Source organism: Leptinotarsa decemlineata, unplaced genomic scaffold (genome assembly GCF_025532065.1).
Source record: "Leptinotarsa decemlineata unplaced genomic scaffold, Ldec_3_MD MMD2_tig00026336_RagTag_RagTag, whole genome shotgun sequence".
Taxonomy (NCBI): domain Eukaryota; kingdom Metazoa; phylum Arthropoda; class Insecta; order Coleoptera; family Chrysomelidae; genus Leptinotarsa; species Leptinotarsa decemlineata.
In genome coordinates, this window is record NW_027412692.1 from 3,572,901 (window position 1) to 3,597,610 (window position 24,710).

The 24,710-nt window shown below is 36.6% G+C and overlaps 1 protein-coding gene across 1 annotated transcript in view; it reads left to right on the forward strand.

Annotated features, from left to right (window-relative positions):
• The window catches only part of Graf (GTPase regulator associated with FAK), a 184,301-nt gene that overhangs the window by 137,299 nt on the left and 22,292 nt on the right, over positions 1 to 24,710 (forward strand). The window contains exon 4 of the mRNA XM_074183358.1: positions 14,365 to 14,517. Within this exon, the coding sequence (XP_074039459.1) occupies positions 14,365 to 14,517 (153 nt within the window). The remainder of the gene's footprint in view (positions 1 to 14,364; positions 14,518 to 24,710) is intronic.

Consider the following 24,710-nt stretch of genomic DNA (forward strand, 5'->3'; position numbering starts at 1 on the left):
AAATGCCTCTAAATTAATTTTGAACCTGTTTGAACGTATTTGTTATAGGGTAGTCAATCCCAAAAATTGAGAAAATGATTGAACTTTATTTAGAAAATAATGAATGTGGAAATTTTCACAGATTATTTATCTCATTTCCGAGATTATTTAACAAACGGTATCCTAACAGACATTTTTCTGGAAAAATTGTTCGCGAATTAGTGGAATATTTGCACAAGGAATTGAATCGGTTCAACATAAAAAATAGCAGTTGTTCTAAAATATTATTCAACTCCAAGTATGAATAAACACTTACCTGCACTTGGGTGATGAATTTGATTTTTTGACTACAATATCAACACTTTTTTGGATTTATTAGTAAATATTGTTGTACCTTAAAGCCGCTTTTACTGAAAGGGATCAAATCAATAAATTAATAAAAAATCATGAAATTTTTCACATTCAAAGTGCCTCTATTGTAAAAAAAATGAAATTTCAAAATATTATTGCTGTTTTGAATCCTCCAAAGATGTAAAAACAACTACAGATGAAAGGTTGTTAGAATGTTTGTTCCATTATTCACAATATCTAAGGCTAAATCATTTATGTAAAATATTAATAACAGGGCCCGTGATACCACCCTGAAGGACACCTACCACTGTCATAATTTCCTCTGAGTAATATTTACTTTTCTGGCAATTTATAAATACTTTTTGCGCGATGTCAGGTAATACTTTGTCTCATGAACGAGTCGTCTGATGCCATATCTCTTCATCTTTTCTAACTGAATTTCATGATCCAGACTGTAATTGATATCCAATTTAATTGTACACACATCGGAAAAGTCTAGGGATATTTTTAAAAATGGTAATAATTTTTTTTTAGATCTCTTTAGGGAAAAAAAGTTGACGGGTGATTATTAAACGAATGTAACTTACAACAAAATTTATTAAATGGTCAAAAATACTGAGTGCGCATATAAGCAAAACTAAAAAAAAATGGCTCTTCTTTGGCACCTCGAAAAAAAAATTATAATACAAAAAAAATTGGAATCAGTACAAAGTATGGCCTCCACGCTGGTTTATTACGGACCTACATCTATCGTGCATCGACAAAATGAGATTGTCAATGTCTTGTTGAGAAGGTACATTTGCCCATTCAGCGATTAAAAGCTCTCTCAATTGAAACGTTGTGTGAATGTTCCCCATATGCGGAGTAATTCTTCGTTGAAGCATGTCCCACACATGCTCGATGGGATTCAGGTCCGGTGATTGTGCTGGCCATGGCAATACATCAACTCCTTCGTTGGTGAGCCAATCAGTCACTAGACGCGCGACATGTGAATGGGTTTGTTGCTGAAGGGCTGTAGTGTTTCGAGTCGAAGAAAACTGGAGATTATCACGAAGAAATGAACGGGAATTTTTCGAACAGTGGATTTCCAAAGTTCTACCCCATCTAGAGGATAATGCTGTGATTGTAATGGACAATGCACCTTATCATTCGCGACGGTTAGAGAAGATTCCGACACGTCTTCAAAGAAGGTTGAAATCCAAAATTGGCTGCGATCAAATAATATTAGCTTTGAAGACTCAATGCTAAGAGTACAGCTACTAAAAATTGTCAAGGAGCGCAAGCTTGAATACCAAAAATATAAAGTCGATGAGATGGCAGCAGGCCAAAACAAAATTGTCCTTCGCCTGCCTCCATACCACTGCGAGCTCAATCCCATCGAGATAATATGGACGGATGTGAAAAATTTTGTAGCTCAACATAACACCACGTTAAAATTTGCAGATCTCAGAGTACTTTTTGAGGAGGCTTTAAAAAGAGTCACAGCGGAGAAATGGGAAAAGTGTGTTCGGCATGTGATATCGTAAGTCGAGACAAAGATGTGGAAGCTTGATAACATAATAAAGGCACAAATCGAGCCACTGATAATTCAGATTGGTGAGGATGACACTACTGATGGAGAGACAAATTCATCCAGTTGAATAAATTTGATTAATATTCCTTTTGATTTTACAAAAAATAAAAATTATCAATAAAGAAATAATTACGTCTCTTTTCATATAATGATTGAGTGCGCTGTGAAAAATCCAATGAAAACATTTTTATAATACACATATCTGCATTTTTCCCGTTAAACTGCAAAACTTGTGCATTTCACTCGTTATTATAAAAAAGTTTTCCTAAGTATGATATAGCATTTACGATCAACAAGATGTTGGTTCTGGATACGACCCTGACCAATTATTGGGATTTTCAATATCACGTGCGTAGGACATGTCAATGTGTACATCCACTCTATCTTGGATTTGAATTTGCTTTAGATACCAATGTTTTAAAAGTGGTTCATATCGATTTAGCGTGTTTAAGTGATTGTTGAGTTATTTTTTGCAATTATATGTGGCAATAGAATTTCAGTGTTCCATAGAACAAGAATAGTTGATGCGTCCTAGGGTAACAAATGCAAGAGAAGATTGTTATCTAGCAGGATATGTACGTCGGAATCGAACCATAACAGTCTCAGCAGTCTCCGAACTCATTTGAGAAGAACTTTTGGTCGATTAATTTCCAGTATCACAATACGGCGGAGACTTGCTAGAGCCAACTTGCCATCCAGGAGGCCATTAAGAGTACACAGGCTACTTCCCAGACACATAGCCGCTCGTCTACAGTGGGCAGAAGAACACAGAGACTGACTCAGCTCAGTGGCGAAATGTCCTTTTTTCGAACGAAACCTGATTTGGTTTAGTAAGTGATAGTCGGCGACAGGACTATCTTTTGCTAGAGTAGTCGTTCCATATCAAGGAGGAACAGTAATGTTTTGGGGGGGCATAATGCATGTTCGTCGTACGCAGCTTATTCCCATTCCAGATACTATGACAGGAGATAGATATGTTCGAAACAATATTGAACCCATTATTTATCCTCTCCGAAATGAAATTGGAGCCAATTTAATTTTCATGGATGACAATGCTAAGCCCCATCGCACAAGAAGAGTACAAAATGCACTAGAGATTGAGATTATTCAAAGATTACCGTGACCAGCAAATTCACCACGCATGAATCCCATTGAGCACAAGTAGGATTTCGTTAAACGAGCAATCTCAAACAGAATTAATACTCCTAGCACCCTCACGAAACTCACACTCGGGGCCCAAGAACAACATTCCAATGGATAACATTAACGCCCTTATTGTTTTCATACACAGGCGAGTTAACACCTTACTACAGAACAGGCGAGGACACACCGAATATTAATGCATTTTTGATTTCGCTCTAAAATGGTTTTCTTCTACATTTCAGATTCTGGTAATCATTTTATTATGCATTATTTTTCGTTTGTATTTTTTTTCTTGTTCAGTTAAAATTATATTCAGCCAATTTGCGTTGGTTACGTAACCAAATTAAATATACTTTGTAATACACTTCTTGATTTATGATAATAGTGTCTCATTTAGACAAACATAAGGGGGTCCAAGAATTTTGGCGATGTGTGTAACTTCAAAACTTCGGTAATGTCCCAAGTGAGTTGTTCTATTCGACCCTCCACTGCAACACGCAAAAGTTTATTGTGGCTCACACTAGTTCAAACTCAATTAAGTAATTTCCGATTATCCAGTTCATTTTTCCAGGTCAGATGACGAGAGTGGTAGTCCAGGTATTCCGTGTTTGTTTGTCAACACACAAAGCGTTTATGTTGGTAGTTAGTTACCTTTGAGTTTTCTGGAGTAGAATAAATTTCAATTCGAAATGCAATTAATTACTTCCCAAGTTCAATGACCATATCGGCGATGGATCTTATACTCGACCAACTGTAAAAGAAATCGTTAAACAATGAAAGTATATCTCAGTTCCCAATGTTATGTTACATAATTTTAGACTTCAAAAGATTTCAAATTCCATGCCGATCATCTGCAACCTCTTCAGATTCCACGGTAGCGTTCCGCACACTTAATCTACTAAAATAGATAATTGATCTAATTGTTCGTCATTCTCGAGCACTTGAAGTTAATTCATTCATTGCAACGAATTTGACTAAGGAAATGTTTAAATGGACCTCATTATTATGTTATCTCGGCAGCCGTAACAATATCTTTATCTAGAGTTAAAGTGAAAGAAATTGGCCTGGAGAAATCGTCAGCCGTATGAGAAGTTGAATACAGAAATAGATTGTTTTGGTGAAAGGTCATTTGATGGTTTCTTCACTACACTTGAATAGTTTTTTTGCTGTAGTAGAATAACGTGCGTATGTAGTACCGCTTGTTCCATGTTACACAAATTTTCGAAAGATTAGTAAGCTGTACTAATATAAATGTGAAAGTTTGTGATGATGGATGTATGTATGTATGTTTGTGGCTCATTCACGCATAAACGACTGAACGGATTTACATGTAACTTTATATAGCTTATACATCAAAATAACATATAGGCTACAATTTACAAAGGTTTTTGTGTAATTTTGGTCATGATATAACGATAAGTATTAAGTAAGTCGGAAAAATTATTGCTACGTGAGAGCTATCTGGGCGTGCGCTGTCTATACCGTTGGATTTACATGAAGATAATGTATCGTAAACAAGGCCGTAGCCAGGGGGGAGTTCAAGAAGGATTGATCCCCCCGAAAGTTCTACAAGCAACGGCCATCCAAAAATTATATCAAATACAACGATGGGCTTGTTTAAACATCACAGGAAGTTGCGTTAATGGTCATGTTACGATTGGGCACGACTGGTGTAAACTTCGAAGTAGGAATGGGTTAATGGAGGCTGAGCCTATGGCGAGAAGCTTACTGCGCAACATCTGCTGCAGGCAACGAGTGATGCAATTGAACCCGGGATCACTAAGCCTAAGGATTAGGTGGGGAATGGAAAAAAATACCAGCGTGGTTCAAACAGAACGGGCTGGTATCTCAATCTCCACAAAAGAAATAACCAGGAAAGGAATTTCTGGCAAAAACTCAACAATCTGCACTGACAGCAGACAAGCCCTATTAGCCTTGAACAGACAACGTGTTACCTCAGGGCTAGTACTAGAGTGCCACCAAGATTAAGCCAAAGCCTCGGTAGATAATAACATTATCCTAAGGTGGATTAAAGGGCACGACAGGACTAAAGGTAATCAATCGCATTGCCAACTCTTTAGCCAAGGAAGCGGCCGGACTAAGAATTTAGGACCCAGTGGCACCGACGGCCTGATGACTTTGACAATTGCGGAATTAGCCAAACGTTGCGCAATCCCTAAAGAGATTTGATGAAATCAAAGGATGCAATCGCCAGGATCACCCTGGGCGACCCTGGGAAGCTGGCGGCGAAGAAATATCTGGCGATGACCAGGAAAAAATCTACGCTCAACAGTAGGATTTCTGTCAACTAAGGAAAAACCTCCATAATATGGGGCTAGTGGACACACCTGCATGCAGGTGTCCTATACGAATGTCCGGAGTTATCGTCAATAAGAGAGTGTGTGTTCGGCGAGTCTTGGCCTTCACCTGTCGATATAAAGGAGATGTCTCCCAGTGACCTGTCGACCTTCCTGGAAAGGACAGGTTGGACGATGACTTAGGAGGACAACTTCTCGGGAGGATGTACAATGGGCTGTGGGCCTACACTGACCCTCCGTGTTCTACAAATACAGATACTATTGGAATTATAAAATCCGTTAGAAATTTTATCAAGTCCTTGGCAAAACGAACTAAGTGCCTTAAAGAGAATATTGAAAAAAACTTCCACGAAACACAATGGAAAAACCTTACGGCAATATGCGTACAATCTATTAAAGATTTTGGCGACACTCCCTGTTTCCACATGTACCCCTGAAAGGACTTTCTCTTCTCTGAAACGCCTAAAAACTCACTTAAGAAACTCCACAAGCCAGGAACGGCTAAACGGTTTGGCGTTAATGTCAATCCACCGTTGAATTGACATCGACACCGAGGAGGTAATTGATTTGTTTCCTGCAAAGAAAACTAGAAAAATAAATTTGATTTTGTAAAAAGATGTTGATATTTCTGTAATGGTTTCCTAATAAATATATATGATCATGTAACAACATTTTCTTTCTTTCGTTATTTTTATATTTCATGTTGTTTTCTGGCTACGGCCTTAATCGTAAGATTGTTTATCTTAAATAGTTCTGAATAAAACTCCGCTATAGCATGTATCTACATATTATGTGGTAGCCACTATATGCAAAATACTGAGCCATAAATTCACTTGAATTGGATAATCTTTTTACAATGTACATTTTAGAATATCTGTCAAAGTCTTATAAAAATTGATACAATTGTCGTTTTAAGTATTGAATATAGATGAACTTTGTCCTTCACACTAAGTAATTTGGACGAATCGTTTAAAAGTTATCACGATAAGATTAACTTGACGCAACGCAGTCATCCATAACGCATCGCGTCTACTGTAAGACGAAGATGCGCGATCTAAGCAATGAAGCGCCATCGCCGAGAATGCGACCCGAACGCGGGCAGACGCGTGAGGGCAGACGTCGTTGACGGTTTTGTTAGTTTTGCGAATTTCTTCATAGGTAACATAATTCGATTATCGAAGCTATTCATTACCTAGTGCAGTTGGCATATTTTTTCAGTTACGGTATATTTAAAGTAAAAGATAAATTACTAGCTGTTGCCCGCTCTTATATAGTACAGCCGAAGCTACTGAATCTAAAATCTTAAAATATGCAGGTAGGTTTTTTGTACAGCCTAAATAAGCATCAAGAGAGGGAATCAGTAATGTCCACCCCCAAGGGGGAAAAATAGAGGCTCAAAGATTGTATTGAATTTCGTCAGTTTTGAAGTTGGAAACCTGAAGTTCGAAATTTAAAAAATTACGTCGACTTTCATTTCTACAGGGACTAATTCTGATTTTGAAATCATACCCGACACTTCACCCCCCTGCAGTTAGCAACTACCCCCCTATTTTTTCAATGGCATGGAGGTCGAGTGATACATCATTTGAAAGGTATTTTGTCCCTCTATTACTTCTGTATTTTTTTTTAGAAATTGGTTCATTCGTTATTGAGAAATTAAATGTTGGACGTTTTATTTAAGAAAAAAACAAAAAATTCGCTGTCGCTCATTTTATTGAGGAATTCAACAAAAATAATATCAATGGCACCACAATCAACGTATAAAGTATTCAAAATGACCTCCATACAGTTCCATACAATAATACAGTCTACTTTCGAAAGCGTTCCTTATATTATTGAAGATGTCCGGAGTCAGAAATCGGCATTCCCGAAAAATTCTTTGCTCCAGGACTTCTGTTTAACGTATTGATGGCTGACGTTGTGATCTGGATGATTCGTATTAAAAATACTTGCAGAAGATTTAGCACATTCATTATTTCGATTATGGGTTGCAACAATTTCTACACAGTGAACAAGGATGACTGAATAATGATTCGTGAAGAAGTGACACTGGCCAACTATCTACTTTTTGTTCTGCGACAACCACGTTCAACAAAAAGTACCAGTGCAGAATAAACTAACTGCGTCGTCCATTTCAAAACGTTTACTACTAATTAAATAAATTCTACAAATCTAAAAGCCCTGCGACGGAGAATGGGGAATGTTCCTCAATTTGGGTTATTACAGCAAATGCAAGTTTAAACAAAATAAAGTTGAGTTTAATTCATGAGTTTTTCAAATTCACTTCGGAAAGTATTCAAATTGATGTTTCAAATGTTGGGTTTTAATTTCTAATTCACATATTGACAACAGCGCCTATATCAAGTTGAAATAATTTATACGTACCTAGATATTCTACTTTAAAAAAGGAAAATTATCTTTATAAATCAATAAATAATTAAAGCAAAATATAAAGTATAGTTCAATACCACCTTCACAAGCCACATAAACAACAGTTGTTTTGTTATTTATTTATATAGAGGAAGATAGGTTAGGTGCACAACATGTCATATATCACAGAATGTCGTTTCGGAACATAAGTAAACATAACAGCACGCCTCTGAAATTTGTCATCTTTGTTTGTTTCATACAGGTAACAGATTCATTGTTCTTTATTAGCTATAACCGATGTTGCCAAATTGTGAAATAGTAACGAATTCCTTTAAATGTTGAATGCTATATTTCATTCCTCTTTTTTAAGTATTTCAATATTTTTTTGAAGAAAAAGGTTGAAATGATAAGTTTAAAATGCGTTGTTTCAGAGCTCTTTTGTGAAAACTTCTTGATTTTCGTCAGGAGGAACATTCGCCATAGTTCAGGAATACCGATTTCTGACTCCGGACATCATTAATGTAAGGAAAGCTTTCGAAAGTAGACTGTATTATTGTATGGAACTAGGTGGAGGTCATTTTGAACACTTTATCCGTTGATTGTGTTGCAGTTGATATTACTTTTGTTGATTTCCTCAATAAAATGAGCGACAGCGAATTTTCTGTTTTTTTTTAAATAAAACTTTCGGCATTCAATTTCTCAATAACGAATGATCTAATTTTGAAAAAAAAATACAGAAGTAATAGAGGGACAAAACACCTTCCAAATGATGTATCACTCGACCCCCTCGCCATTGAAAAAATAGGGGGGGTAGTTGCTGACCGCAGGGGGGTGAAATTTCGGGTATAATTTCTATATCAGAATTAGTCGCTCTAGGAATAAAAATCGACGTGTTCTTTGAAATTTTCGATTACATGTCAGTTTCTGACTTATAAGGTGGGGTCAATCAAGTTTTCGTTAGAACGCCCTGTATAAATTCAACCATATTATGAAATATAACTAAATATAAATTTCGCCGAGCCCGCAATTCCATCAAACACAAACATATGGTGCATCAGCAATTACAGCGAAAGAAAAAAATTACATCAGACAATTTGTATCCCACTCAATTGTTAATTTCTCAGATTAATGTTCAGGGAAAACAACCACCCACTATTTCCATTATACGTGACGGTTCAAAAAATAAAGTGAATGTTCAAATTTCGTGGGCTACGTGCATTCGATTAGCAATTTTTTTCATTTTTTATATGAGTGGACAGATGTTCACAGTTTCAGCTATTTAGCATGTTTAATTTGTTGGTAAGAGACATAAAAGTTGCATAGTTGGTGATTTTCTGCTATCGAAAAAGATGGACAAAAGAATTTGCATCAAAATTTGTTAAAATCAAATTGAGTGCACAAAAACACTTGAAATGTTACCAATGGCATACGGTGATTGTACTCAGAGTCAGAAAAATATTTAAAAGTGGTACAAGCTTTTCACAGAAGGTCTAGAAGATGTGAATGAAGACGCTCGCCATGGACGCCCCAGCACATCAACAACCGATGAAAACGTTGAGAAAATGAAGAGAATTGTTATGGAGAATCGTGGAATCACTATTATTGAAGTTGTTGAGGATGTCGTCATATCGGTTGGCACATCTATGAAATTTGCTGCCTTAAGCTTCATATCCAAAAGCGTAAGGCAGCAAATTTCGTTCCAAAGTTGCTGAATTTTTACAAAAAAACCGTCGCATTAGCATCGCTCAGGAAGCAGAAAGCGGAATTGTCTGCCCCGACATTATTATATCCGGTTCGGAGACATTTATCTTCTTGGAGAAAACCGATGCCTAGGTTTTTGTGGCATTGAATTGAACCTGGTTGGTTTCATTCCAATTCGAAATCAGTCCTAGATCCTCATTAAGATATGCAACCTCCTGCTGCTGATGTGTATCCGCAGCTGATGTCCTGGAATCCAAATGGAATGACGAGTCAAGTATGCTGTTGTCAGCTAAGCAATATATTGGATTCTTGTTTTTTTCCAATAAGTGGTTGATATGCAATAAAAAGAGCATTGGAGACAATATGAATCCCTGGGGAACACCAGCGTTTATGGTGAAAGTATTCGAGAGATATCCATCGACGGCCACTTGAAGGAAACATATCATCGAAGTTTGGCCAGCAAACCCTCATGCCACACACAGTCAAAGACCTTAGAACTATCAAGCGCAATTGCTCTTGATTCTCCATTTTCTCGATGCAAATATAGGCGTCATACGATAGAAGGTCGCTTGTTGATCTTTTTTTCCGAAAGCCATATTGATGATCGCGCAACATGTTGAAGCCTTCCAAATATTTCAGGATATGGTGGTTTACGACTTTCTCCATGATTTTTGATATCACTGATAGCAAAGCGACTGGTCTATAGTTATTTGAAAGATTTTTCTTCCCCTTTTTGGGAATAGGCTGACCTCGAGCAACCTTTCAAAAAGAAGGAAAAACCCTTTTCTTTCAAGACAGATTGAAAAGTCTGCAAAATACTGGTGCGAGTTCATTTGCGCACTTCATCAGGGTTGCCTTCAACATCACTTACAAAAAATGAGTAGTTTCACTTTTTGTAAAGGAACAAAGCAGAGTTCTTAGCCGAGCTCTTCTTTGTTGAGGCAGTTTTCCAGTTCTCTTCTTGGTCGACGGCTTTATAAACGTTTTCCCGTGTGCGTTTCGTGATATTTTTTCCCAGTACTCTGTATGTTTCTTATAGGCCCACTTTCCGATATGGTTCCGTACCAAAGACTTTGGTTTCCCGACAACTAGTTCATATCCTATTTAGTTGATAATCCATATCTGGCACACTCATCAACTGGCTGCCCGCTAGTTTCCTCAGTTCTTCGCGGAATTTCCAAACCTGTCTTCGTCAGTGCCCCAAGTGCAGCCTGAAAGACTGATGTGTACTGACCGAGGGGGTTATTGAAATGTACATTTCTCTCTGCACAGTAAATTCCAGCTCCCGTTTCATGTTCGGTTTTCGACCCTTCGGTATATCAGGTGTTCCTGCCGAGCATGTGCTCAGAATGACTGTTCATTCTTCACTGTGTCGTACATGTATTTCTCTGTCATGTGGTTCGAGAACATGTTTTCTCCACATATCCAGAAATTCCTGTTCTATCCGATCCCATGTGAGTTTTCCAGTCTGAACTGGTCCACTCTTGCCTCCCCCATGATTACTTAGTGTAAAGGGGGAAGATTCAAAAGTGTCTCCAATGCAGCTGGAGAAGTGGTTTTCGTTGCTCCCTTTATTTCCAAACATGCAAGTCTCTGCACCCTTCTTATTTGTTTCATCTTCGGCCACCATACCATAGTTGCATATGTTACCATGGGCTTAACCGCCATGGTGTGTAACCAATACGTCATGTCTGGTTTAAGCCCCAGTGTCTTTCTGTAGGTGTGTCTGGCTAGCATCAGTGGTCATTCCGCCTTTTTTTTAACTCTTTCCAGATGTAGGTTCCAGTCCAGATGTTGGTTCCAGATCAGCCTGAGATCCAGCATTACTTTCAGATATTTAATCTTCCGCGACATAAATATCTCTTCACGTCGAAGTTTCAAAGATCCTAAGCCGTCTGTTTTGGACCTCTTGGTGTCGATTTGGTTGGGCTCATCTCCAGCCCTAAATCTACGGTCCATTAAAAAAAATCTGTTTAAAATCTGTTTTTACGTTAATCAGCTGTTTAGGTTATTATATTTAGGGCATGCATAAAATACTTACTTTTTGAGTTATTTGTGAAAAACCGTCTGAAAGCATTGAGTTTATTGGTTGAAAAATTGGTATTTTCACTCTCAAATGAATCAAACAGTGTTGACTTTCATAAAAAAGGAATCCCTGGTACAGGGTCAGCTCTGAAGTGGACTTAGAATCTGAATTGATTTTTTGTGCAAGTATGTACTGTTTGTCAAAACTATACAATATCGTCGTATTTTATCTCCTGAGATTGAAAAAATTGTAGAATGTCTCAAATACGAAACAAATAATTCGGTAACATAAAATGTTCATGCAAACTGGGGAAAAGTTGACTATGTTTCATTTGTTTCAAGGTAATTCTGAAGATGCTTTGTTCTTCTTCAATATGATTACGGTTGTGGCAACTTATAATATCTCGCTGTAAACACGTTCGTTCTAAAATGTCAGCGAAAGCATGCAGTAATGGGCATTCGAGTATACGCTCCCATGAATAGGAATCACGTATTCTTTATTTGAAAAAAATATCTGTCAACTTTTCGACCAGCTGAAGAAGAGAAAATACCTTTCTTAAAGCTGATGATTTCATAAATAAATTTTATTATTTGAAGTGATACACATGCGTTTGGAAAATCTAGAGATAGGATTGTGTCAAATAAAAAGAAACCTGGGCTCCTATTCGTTAAAATTATGTCCATTTTTTCGATGATGGAATTTACTATATAAATAAGCTACCCAATAAGTGAATTGTATAACTGTCGAAGTTAGTTTTTGATGTTGTTGGCAGTGGTTTTACAAGTTTTTATGCCCGACGTTTCGTCTACCGTAGTCATATACGAAATCTGCAGACCACTGCCAACAAACCGGAAAAATAGCTTTGACATCGTTATCTCCGGCATCAATTGTTTAAGAAATGTTTAATAATGTACAATATTAAACAATAATAATGGAATCGACAAGTGAGAACAATAGGGCGGCGATTCACTTATATCTTAGTAGAAGTAACAAGAAGGGCTGCAAAGTCAAGAACTATCAAACATATGCGAAGAAACAAGTAAGATAGGTCTAGAAAATACTGAAATAAATGTTCCCATTTTCGCGAGGAATGGAGCCTATTAGAAATACCTACCTCTACATTAACAAAACTGAAATTCCGGCCTGTAATCACTTTGGAGCTGAAATATCAAGTTCAATATAAAAAACGAAATAAGAGACGTCATTTAATTTACAGGGTGTTCCAACAGGGACTTCTGAACTTTGACAATTCATAACGGCCATCTTGTTGAAGCTTCATCTGCCAAATAAGTCGCCATTTATTCAGTCTGTTTTGCCAAATCACCATGGACGGATGTAACATTCAACAATAAAAATACTGAAAGTGTTTTATCAAAATTGGTGTTCTGTTTGGGCAACGTACCGCGCGCTTCGCCCATTTTACCCTCGTCATAAATGTCCTACCGAGAAGACTATTCGCAATGTGGTAGATAATGATGAGTCCATTGGTTCAGTAAACGATTGACCAACACCCGTACGTCGAAGAAAAGGAAAATATGCCGAAAACATCGCCGCTGACTGTGAGAGTGTGCCGGAGAATCCGAGGCAGTCTAATGCATCCCACAAAAGTCACTGTCTGGTGTGGATTTTGGGCTGGCGGCGTCATCGGACCATATTTTTTTGAGAACGATGTTGGACACTAACGACATGTGGTTTCAATAGGACAGCGCTAAGTGCCACATAGCTCATGCCATATTCGATATTCTGCACGAGCGATTTGAGAGCATGATCATCTCCGCACTGCACTTGCATGTGCTCTGCCAATGCGAAGCGATAGCAAGGCTGAGACACGCAAGATCCCTGGAAGAGAAACCAGAGGCTGCCAGCTGTATGAAGGGGTCAGTGTCAAGGCTATGGAGTCTCATCAAATTGATCAAGCTAGACAATGAGCTGTAACAACCAAGGAGCATCACAATAAATCTGAAATGGTCGCAGTGAATCAGGCTATGGCCTAGCTCCCGATAATCTAATCTAATGGTCATCTCACATGGAAGTGATGTGAACTGGCCATCGAGATCGTGCGATTTGACCCCGTTGGACTTTTTCTTGTGGGTTTTTCTCGAGTCGCAGGTATATGCGAATGAGCTACAAATCACAGCGGTTTTCAAAGCCGACATAACCCATGCCATCGGTCAAATTCAGCTTGATTCATGCGCCAGAGTCATGGAAAATTGGACGTTGAAATAGGAAGCGTTTAATGAAAAATCCTTTATCAGATAGTTGCTTAGGATTCCTGAAAAAAGAAATGCCAACTAGTGATGGGTACCAATGACAGGCAGACCTAGAGAGAGAGAGACCCATAGATGGGAAGGAAACATGTTTTTGGGCCGCACTTACAAGCCCTACTAAAGTATGTGCAATAACCCCAAGGCATTATATAAGAGAAACATGTGCCGTGGCAAAATAGAAGCAAGAAATGCTTTGTTCAGTTCATTACACTACCAAAGTATCAGCTCAGTGATTCGTTCAATAAGTTGCATGACATGAAGATATTGATACCTAATTTGAAGTATTGAGAAGAGCTCGTGAAACGTTGGTTTTTTTCTCAATCCAGCAACGGTGTTATCAACAAACATAATAAATGAAAGTCGTTTACCTATTGAAACAGATCATTAGCAAATAAAAACAAGTAATGGTCCAAGAATAGAACCCTAGGGAATACTCATTCTGCTCCTCGACAATTAGACTCATATATTTCGAAATTCAAGAGCATTCATTTAGCCCCAAATTGAATTTGCATTGTATATTAGTACCTATATAATTTCTTGTTAGAAGTAGTGATACAGCTGTGGATATAGTAATTTAGTATTCGCATTATTCTCGTGAATTCTCAATACCTATTTACGATTTGTTTTTTTTTTCAGGCGGATGCATCGGTTGACATGGCCGAGCGCCATTTTTATGCTGCGAGCATGGACTATGTGTATCTAATCCAGGAAGTTCACGAGAGAAAGAAATTTGAGTTTGTCGAAACGCTGCTGGCATTTGTTTATGCATGGTTCACATTCTACCATCAGGTAATGGCAGTTTATAAATAGAAATACTGTTCATTGTTTCGATAATTCAGTCCCCTTATTTTCACTAACAGCAGTGCAATGGGTTTCAATAATAACAAACGTCGAAGCGACCCACTTTTCAGAATATCAGAAAATATTTTGTAAATAGCATCGAATATTCAACATTTATAATTTGAAAAATTGAACCTACTGTTCAGTAAGGGAAACATAATTTTTGAACAGTTTTTCGGGGTCTATAAGTAAAAAAAATACTAATGGCATTTAAACATTTTGCTTCGTCCTGTACACTTTTTCTAGCTTTTACAAAGAAAAACAAATATAATGCTTGTCTGGTTTTCGGATGGAGATTGGTTGGCCAGTATACCGTCTACTTATATCTTTGTCACATTTTTTCGGGGACATAAGAACGTCATATATATTAGTCTTCGAGATTTTAATAGATCCTGCTCAGTTTTTCCAGAAAAAATTGAAAAATCAACCATAATTTTGTTAGTTATTTCCTGAAACAAAATAACGCCGGCCGCCACTGGTTTTCGTCAATCGATTGTGACTTGGTCAAGGTCGGGCTCAACTCGCTTCTTGATCTTTCTAGATGTCGCGTCGCTTCAAGAGACTTTCAGGACTTCACTATCGGCATCCAGTACGATATATAAACACTAACAACAGACAGATCGAGGAAGTCTAGTCAAAAGTGAAGTACGAAGTGATCTAATAAGGCGTAATAAGGCGTACTTGTAGCAATGAAATAATGTTGAGATTGATTGTACAGTGTAGTCAATTATTGTCAGACTCATGACGAAAACATGACAATACTTATTTAGCGTTTGTACTGTCCCATTTTTTTCAAAGGAAATTTACTTTTTCGACAATTCTATGTGTGCAAAAGCCAAATGGAATAAATTCATTATTTCGGTTACTGTATACAGTGTCACCGATAAAGTCCTCATCAAATGGGAAACTTTTTTATTTATCGTTTTATGTGAAATTTGATTTTGGCAGTAGATTTTGATTAAGAAATGATGTCAAATGGCGTCTACAAAATAGGTCACGTGATTTCCTTAACCTTTCAAAATTGACATTTAAAAAAAGAAACATCGAAAAATGACATTATTCTTCAAAATATCCAAAAATATCAAAGGATAAAAACATTTTCTTTTGTAATTTTATACCCACACACCAAGTTTCAAACCCATAATAGGTATTTTATATTTTCACTATTTTTCCGCATTCCTGCTTTTTCTACTTATCAAAATTTAAGCACACCTGTACTAAATCATTTATTTTAACTAAACTCGTCACCGAATTTCTTTTTTTGTAATATAATAATATTTTAAGAGCCTCTTTGATGTTAAAAACAAATTTTGAAAAATAAAAGTTGTCAAACTTGATGCAAAGTTCATCTAGTTTCAACGGGGCTTTCCAAACTATACAGTACTTGAGTTTTTTAATGAGCAAATGGCCTCACAATATGAATTAGAACAAAACGGAACATTAGGAAACAATATCTTAGAGTGTTTATTGTTTTTTCAACAAAAAATACAGTGGAATTTAATCTTAATTAAAAGGAACTGAAAATAAACATGTACCTATACCTAGTAGCAAAAAAACACGAAAAAAAGACTCACGACATTAAATACACTACATTTCTGTATGTCTTCCATCTAGTCTAGTCGAACATCGAAATCTCTTTCCTTTAAGGTATTTATAAATTTGGGTTTGTAGGGTTTGAATTTATTTTTATATAAAATTGCTCTTACGCTTTCTCTTTTAACGCCAGTTCTATCTACAATATTGGTAATACTTGATTTTCCCTGTTCGATAACATCCAGGCAGACAGCCAACTGAACCTCATCATTATTGCGTGATGGATTATGACATTTTTCAAAAGTATTTTCAACTGAACCAGTCAGTTTAAATTTTTTTAAAATCCTACTTACAGTGGATTGCTGTACATGTCTACCAGGATGTCTTGCGTTAAAAATATCAGCCACTTGTCGATGCAATGTGTTTTCACCACAAATTAGCACAATTTCAATTTTTTCTTGTAAAGATAACATATTATTTTAATTTTCATACATTACATTGAACTAACGGGCATTAATTTGAAAAAAAAATCTGTTTAAAATCTGTTTTTCCGTTAACCAGCTGTCGCACCCCTACGAACGACAACCCTCAGAAGTCGAAACTTGTGCGAGCTAAGGATTAACGAGGTCTTACCTTTTAACGTGTGATTCCTAACACGGGTTGGACGATAGCAAGTGAAGATCGATCGTTCAGACTAGGGATGGAACCACCGACCAACACGGCAGTCAATTCGAGTGAGTGAACAAATCACCCACGCCGAACCGCTTGGCTACCGACCGACCGATTTATTCAGTGACAGTGACGTTTTCTAAAACACACTATGTAGTTTCATATTTTTTCACAGCCTACCCAGTTTTTTTAAATTAGTGTTGTTAGCGGAGTAGGTAAATGTAAATACTATGAGTTTTTTTCTTTTATTGAATGGGCTTCAAGAATAACGAAATGATGTTTCCTAATGTTCCGTTTTGTTCTAATTCATATTGTGAGGCCATTTGCTCATTAAAAAACTCAAGTACTGTATAGTTTTGAAAGCCCCGTTGAAACTAGATGAACTTTGCATCAAGTTTGACAACTTTTATTTTTCAAAATTGGTTTTTAACATCAAAGAGGCTCTTAAAATATTATTATATTACAAAAAAAGAAATTCGGTGACGAGTTTAGTTAAAATAAATGATTTAGTACAGGTGTGCTTAAATTTTGATAAGTAGAAAAAGCAGGAGTGCGGAAAAATAGTGAAAATATAAAATACTTATTATGGGTTTGAAACTTGGTGTGTGGGTATAAAATTACAAAAGAAAATGTTTTTATTCTTTGATATTTTTGAATATTTTGAAGAATAATGTCATTTTTCGATGTTTCTTTTTTTAAATGTCAATTTTGACAGGTTAAGGAAATCACGTGACCTATTTTGTAGACGCCATTTGACATCATTTCTTAAGCAAAATCTACTGCCAAAATCAAATTTCACATAAAACGATAAATAAAAAAGTTTCCCATTTGATGCGGACTTTATCGGTGACACTGTATATTAAAAAAAATCCCGTCAAATGTAAATTATAATTTGACATTCTTCAACGTTTTCTGATTGGATATTGTTATCAAACATGTCCATCATTTGCTCACAAAAATGTGTTCTTCTATCAAATTCGTCTTCCATGAGCTCCTGAGTAGATATTATTTTATAGGGATGCATTTTATTTTCTTTTAATATGTGTACTATCGATGTATGGCTAACATTGAATGTAGTGGATGTCTGTGTACTCGATGTATATGGGTTTTCCTCAAATTCAAGCAATACATCTAATTTGAGTTCATCACTCATTGCATTGGCAGCTGCTTTTTCTTTCTGCCCCATATGATCAAGCTCGCGAAATTGTTTCTCTATTTTACTTATTATTCCTCTATTTTGCGTATTGTTCCTTGAGATCTTGAGATATGGGCGGTAAATCAGTAAATTTTTCATGAAATAGGCGAGCTACTTCCTGTTGTGTTTGGGTTTTATCTCCGTAACCAATCATTTGCAAAACTATTATTTTATCCATTTCCGTTAATCTAACCATTTGTCAGACTTGAAGTTAACAAACTTTGAACTTAAATTAAAATACTGTGACACACAAAACAAGTTGACAAGGCGTTTTAAACTAACGTTGCCACAGAAATTGTTTACAGTTTTTTAAAGGATTCCATCTAAAAAGAACATTGCCATGATTTTGGTTTACTTTCTTATTATCAATACCTCAACATGAAATAAGTTTTGTTTTTGTTTTGTTAAGTTTATTAAGTTTTGAATGTATTTTATGGAATTTCGGTAACCACATGATTTTTATTTTATCTTAATTGTTACAATGAACTTGAAAGCGATAACAGTTTTGAATAGAGAGTGAAAAGTCCTTTCAAACGATATATCACAAACCTATACTTCCCATTTCAAAAATGGGGGTTGTACCTGTCATTCGAAGGGGGTTGAAGGTAGGGGTGGAATTTTTACGTTGAAGAATGTCAAATCATAATTTATATTTGACGCGTTTCGAGATTTTTTTTAAATATGTACCGTAACCGAAATAATGAATTTATTCCATTTGGCTTTTACACACTGTATGAGTATCTTTGTAACAGTAAATATCACACTTCCTTTTGGTTTTTGGTAAGATCGTTCCTTGAGTGAATTTTTATTATTATTTCATTTTGTCTATGTCAATTGATCATTTATTACCTGGGCTGAAAAGTCTGATACCTAACACGATGGCGCTAGTCTTAGCATTCACTGTTTTTCAGTTAGTAATAACTAACTTTCAGAAGAAAGCTGTTGAACATGATATTCTACTCATAAGTTCATACTTTCGTTATTTTCAAGACAATGGATCAAAAACAATTTCGTGTTTTAATTTTACGCGGCTTCTTGATGGGAAAAAATACCGTTCAAGCGAAGCAATGGCTTGAAAAGTGTTATAAGGCTCCGCTCCATCAGAAACAACAATAAAACTTTGGTTTGCTGACTTCAAACGGTGTGGGAGACACCGGTGATGCAGAACGCAGTGGGCGTCCAAATAAGGTAGGTTGGTCTAAAGTGAGTGGGTCTATTCGACCCTCCACCGCAACCCACAAGGGGTTATTGTGGCTCACACCTATCAACACTCGGCCACTCGGCTTCTTAACGAAGCCGATTAGTTTGTATGGTGAGTGGTCTTTCATGTCAGATGGTGAGAGTATGGATCTGCCGAGCTCTAAGAACCTGATTCGGTCCCCAGCGGGGCAGGCACAAAGTATATGCTCTGCTGTTTCATCATTTTCCAGACAGAGGGACACACACTGTCTTCCGACAGTCCAAGTCTCTGCATGTGATGATTCAAATAACAGTGACCTGTAAGAAGGCCTGTTAGACATCATAGTTCATATGTACATACTGTTTGGTTTCAAGCTGCGAAGGGTGAATAAACGCCTTGGAGTGAGCCAATCCTGGAAGTTTCGGCCAGAAGTCCGTAAATCTTTTTGCCATCCAGGTGTTCAGTGTTTGTTTGGCAAAGCCCAAAGCGATGCCAATGACAGGTTCTGGTCCGATGAAGCCGCTTACAGCACCCTCCTTTGCAAGTGAGTCAGCAGTTTCATTGCATTTCAGGCCAATATGGCCAGGAATCCAGACCAGAGACAATCTGTTAAGTCTTCCTATCGAGGAGAGTCGTTTTTGGCAGTTTGCTACCAATTTAGACGTTGCTCGGTAGGAGCCAAGAGCTTCCAACGCCGCTTGACTGTCCGAGAATATTTTTATTGACATGTGAGTGAGGTTGGATTCATCGAATCTCTCCGCACACAATTCATTAGCGTAAATTTCCGCTTGAGTCCAGAGTTCCAGAATGCTGTCAATGTCAACCAACAGTATGTTGCACTCTACCAAATGAGGTAGTAACACCAGAAAACACGAAAAAAAATCCACAAAATCGTTTTGAACGATCTAAAAGTGCGTAAGTTAGCTGACATTATGAAGGTATCGAAAGAACGTGTTGGCTTCATGTTGCATGAGCTGTGAGAAAGCTCTGGTCAAAGTGGGTACTGCTCGAGCTAATTGTTGACCAAAAACAAGAACGTCTTGATGATACTGAGCAGTGTTGACTCATGATTTTTTACTGCAGGTGTTAGTGAATTCCTCAATCTCCATCATAGAAGAGACTCCGGAGACATATATTGCGTATTAGCGAAATCCTTTTACTTTTCACAGTGTTTTGAAATGCGGGACCGTGATGAAATGAACATACTACAAAAGAGTACTTTTGGAGTTTCGTAGATTTATACCTTATTCTTGAGATACTCGTACTTTCGAAAAATCATTTAATTTTTCCAAAAGTGCACCACTAAATTTGGTAACATTTGTGGCTCTTAAGTAGTGGTTTCTTTCTCTATTCCTATTGCATAATCAATTTTCCTGTCAATTCAGACAAGGAATGCGTTTATCGTATGCACAGGTAAGATCGAGATGATTTTCATTTAGTCCGCTTTTATGTGCAGCTCGTAAAATATCAAATTTTATTGCCTTTTAACGCGTGTATGTGTCGTCGGGTTTGTTTACCAGACCAGTAAATGAGGTGATAACAAAAAAATCACACCACAGCTGTGACTATTGATCATGGAGTAACTAGGACACTCTAATAGATACTGAAATACAACAAAGATCAAGATGAGTTTGTCATATGCATATACACAATTTTATAAATAAAGTCTAATTTTAATGCAAACTAAAATAAAATTGGACATTCTACCAATGAAACTGTTCATGTAATTTTTAAAAGGTGGTAAAAGTTTATGGTGTGAATTTATTGAGGCTTGAATTGACCCAAAAAGCTTGTGTATATAATGTTAGTAAAAATATTGTAGTAGCCTGTTAGCCACAGTGACCTGTTTACCTTTCTAGAAAGGACAGGATGGACGATGACCTGGACTCCTCGGGAAGATGTACAATGGGTCACATGTAGCCTAAGTGCTGTGGGCTTACACTCACCCTCCCTACTCAGATTCAGATACAGAGAACACTTTCAAAAGACTTTGAAAAGATAAACAATGGAATTGGAAAAATTCAGTTTTGATTTTCTACTTCTCCCATCATTAATAAAAAAATGTGGGAACTTCCAAAAAATGGAAGAAAGAAAATAACTGCAATGTAAACTCTTTACAAAGATAACTACCTCGAGGTGATCGTTGAATTACGCGAAAGAAGAAAATCCTTTCGAAACAAATACTTTCATCACTTTGTCCAGTTCAGTTTGTACTACAAACTTTCGTTATGGAATTAAAACAGATATCATTCATAGGAACGGTACGTAATGTGATATATGAAAGAGTGTCAAATGGAATATTATAATCCTCAATGTACTTGTGTACTTCGAAGTCTCGAGACAAGACATTTGTTTTATCACTTCGTCAACACTTTTTTGGATAACATTACAAAACGAATCACTCATTTCTTACAAAAGATTACGTGTATTTTTCACTGGAAAAGACAAATCTGCTTCCGTGACGATGAAAGTATTCGATCATTTTGAAAAATGATATTTCATATTAATGGTTGGTACACTTAGTCCATACACGCAACACAAAAAAACAACTAATACCTTCTAAGATGGAAATGGTTGAATTTTTTGCCGATGAATTGTGCAATTCAACAAAATTTTTAGTATTATATTGACGAATAATTTACATGGATGTAACATATAGAAAATATTCGAAAAAAAATGTCACTCTTCGTTGGTATTCCATTCAAAGTCAGAAACTATATTCCACTTATTTTTGGAAAAAATACTGGCCGCTTTTTTTAGCTCATCCCACTTTTGCCATCTCGGAAATGGTAAGACCTTCAAGGTTGGTTAAATTGGACGAGAGAGTTAAATTGGAGAGAGGAATCTAAAATAATCTATCTTCAGATCGAGAATATCATTTTTTTTCAAATACTTGTCAAAAACTGGAACTGACGAATTTTGTTTTTTTGCCTCTACCGCCTCCATTTCGAATAGCAGGGGAACTTTCAATACCATTTCATATTCCTTATATTCTGATATAAACTTATTTGTAATTTGACGTTTCGTTCATTAGATTTCGTCAACTTTTTTTTTAAATGGGGACCTCTAGTTATATTCATCGATTTTTGTAGCCACTGTTATAACAAATTTAGCTATTTGTGTAGACTCAAAAAAAAAGTCACCACGTTCATCAGACCTGACACTTCTGGACTTTTCATTGTGGGGCTTCATTAAAGACAAGGTATACGGCTCAACTTCTGGCAATATTGACGAATTGAAAGAAACGATAAGGAGACCTTGCCTTTCTATAACTTCACCAATGCTGAAAAATTGCCATAAAAATAATATTGGATGACAGAATATGTGTTCAAGGAACGGTGGACAGCAATTTAAACATTCAATAGATATCGTGAGCGACGTAGATGGTAAGGACTATATCGACATTATTATTTTTCTGCTTGTAAATTGCCATATTACATATTCTTCCGATATGTAGAGTTTATGTATAGCTTTGAGTTTTTGACCCAACAATTATTTGTCCCTACTTTTCTGAGGTAGCTCCTACCGGAAATTGTATCACCAGATTAAACAGGAAGCGATAAAAAAAATCAGAGGTCTGTATACAACCACTAATATTCTTGATCTGAAAAGGGATTATTCTAGTTTACCAAAATAGGAAACTTTTGTCCAATTTAACCGACCTTGTAGGTCTTACCGTTACCGATATAGCAATACTGGAATCAGCTAAAAAACGGCCCGTACATTGAGCATTATCAAACTCACACTTGTGAAATGTATTGTTATAAATGTTAGGAATCACACGTTAAAAGGTAAGACCTCGTTAGTCTTTAGCTCGCCCAAGTTTCTCAACTTCTGAAAGTTGTCGTTCGTATGGGGGCGACAGCTGATTAACGGAAAAACATATTTTAAACAGACAGATTTTAAACAGAGAAATTATGCCCTAAAGAAAATAACGCCGGCCACCACTGGTAGTCATAAACCAATTGTGACGTAGCTAAGAGCGCGCGCATGTACGATGTTCACTGCCGCTTTAGATATAGCCAGAATAATGCTACCGACTTCGATGGAATTTCGGCGAATTTTCTACCGCATCCGATTACGATATATAAACGCTAGCCACGAGCATAGCGACACAGTCAAGTGGAAGTTTCAGTGCGGTACGCGAAGCGATCTAGTAAGGCGATAGACATTCGAATGATAGTTGAAGTGTTTGTTGTATTTAAAGTGAAATAAAGTTAAGTTTCATTATTCAGTGTAGTCAATTGTTGGTCAACCCACGGGGAAAAACGTAACAGTATATTTGAATTTGTCGTATTCAGAACTACAGTATGTCTGTTAACCAAATAACGTAGATATTATTATATGAATATTTTCAGAAGATTATCCTATAATTATTTATATTCAATGCATTGTGCTAATGCGACAACATTCTTAGAATTACACTCACGAATGGATGTCTTCCTCAATTATTTGACTGATCGAGAACAATATGTTAAAATTAACGATACATTAAGTGAAACTATGACCATAAGAGCAGGGATCCCCAAAGGAACCGTTCTTGGTCCAATACTTTCTCAAGTCCCTACTCTATTTGAAAGTAAAAGGAAGAGTTATATCATACGCTGATGATACGGTTGTTATTTTCAACGAAAATACATGGTTTTAAACAAAAATTTTGTCCAGTCAAGCATGGAAAAGATTTATAAATGGTTGAGTATGTATCGTCTTTCATTAAACGCTAGTAAAACCCACTATCTTGCTTTCTCTTTAACATCTGCAAACAGACCTAATTTCTCTAATATTAAAGTTCCAGGTATTAGGGAGGAAATCAAAGAAATAAACGAGGTCAAGTAGTTGGGCATAAATATTGACAATAATTTAAAATGGAACAATCATGTTGACTATCTGACAAAAAAAAGCGAGGAAGCCAATATTTTACTAGCTAAGAAAATTTTTATCGAAAAATATATTCATATTAATTTACTGCTGAATCATTTTTTCGTTATGGTATTCTGGTGTGGGGAGCAATGTATAAGAGTTCCTTGCAACGTTCCTTCCTGAACGTAATACAGAACTATATTCTGAAAATAATCTTGAAGAAAAAAAGAGTATATCACACTAATCTAATATATAAAAATGGATGTTTGTTGGTTGGTTGGTTGGTTGGTTGGTTGGTAAGTGATAAACTTCTACATCGCTCAACCGATCGTGATGAAATTTTTGTATGTGTAATTTTTCATAGAGAAGGTTTCTAGGCTATCATTTTTTCTGTAACTCGCCACTAGATGGCGCGGTAGAACAATTTTTTGAAAGCACTGTTCTATAACGCTGCGCACGCCTAAGTTCGTTGATTCTGATTCTGTCAAAACAATGGAACAGCAGCGATACAGTAACATAGTATTAATTAGTACTACAATTACCAAATTCAACTCAGGCTAAGCCGCGGGCAACAACTAGTCTAATATATAAAAATGGATGTTTGTTGGTTGGTTGGTTGAAAAGTGATAAACTTCTACATCGCTCAACCGATCGTGATGAAACTTGACATGTATAAGTAAAATTTCATAGAGATTCTGATTCTGT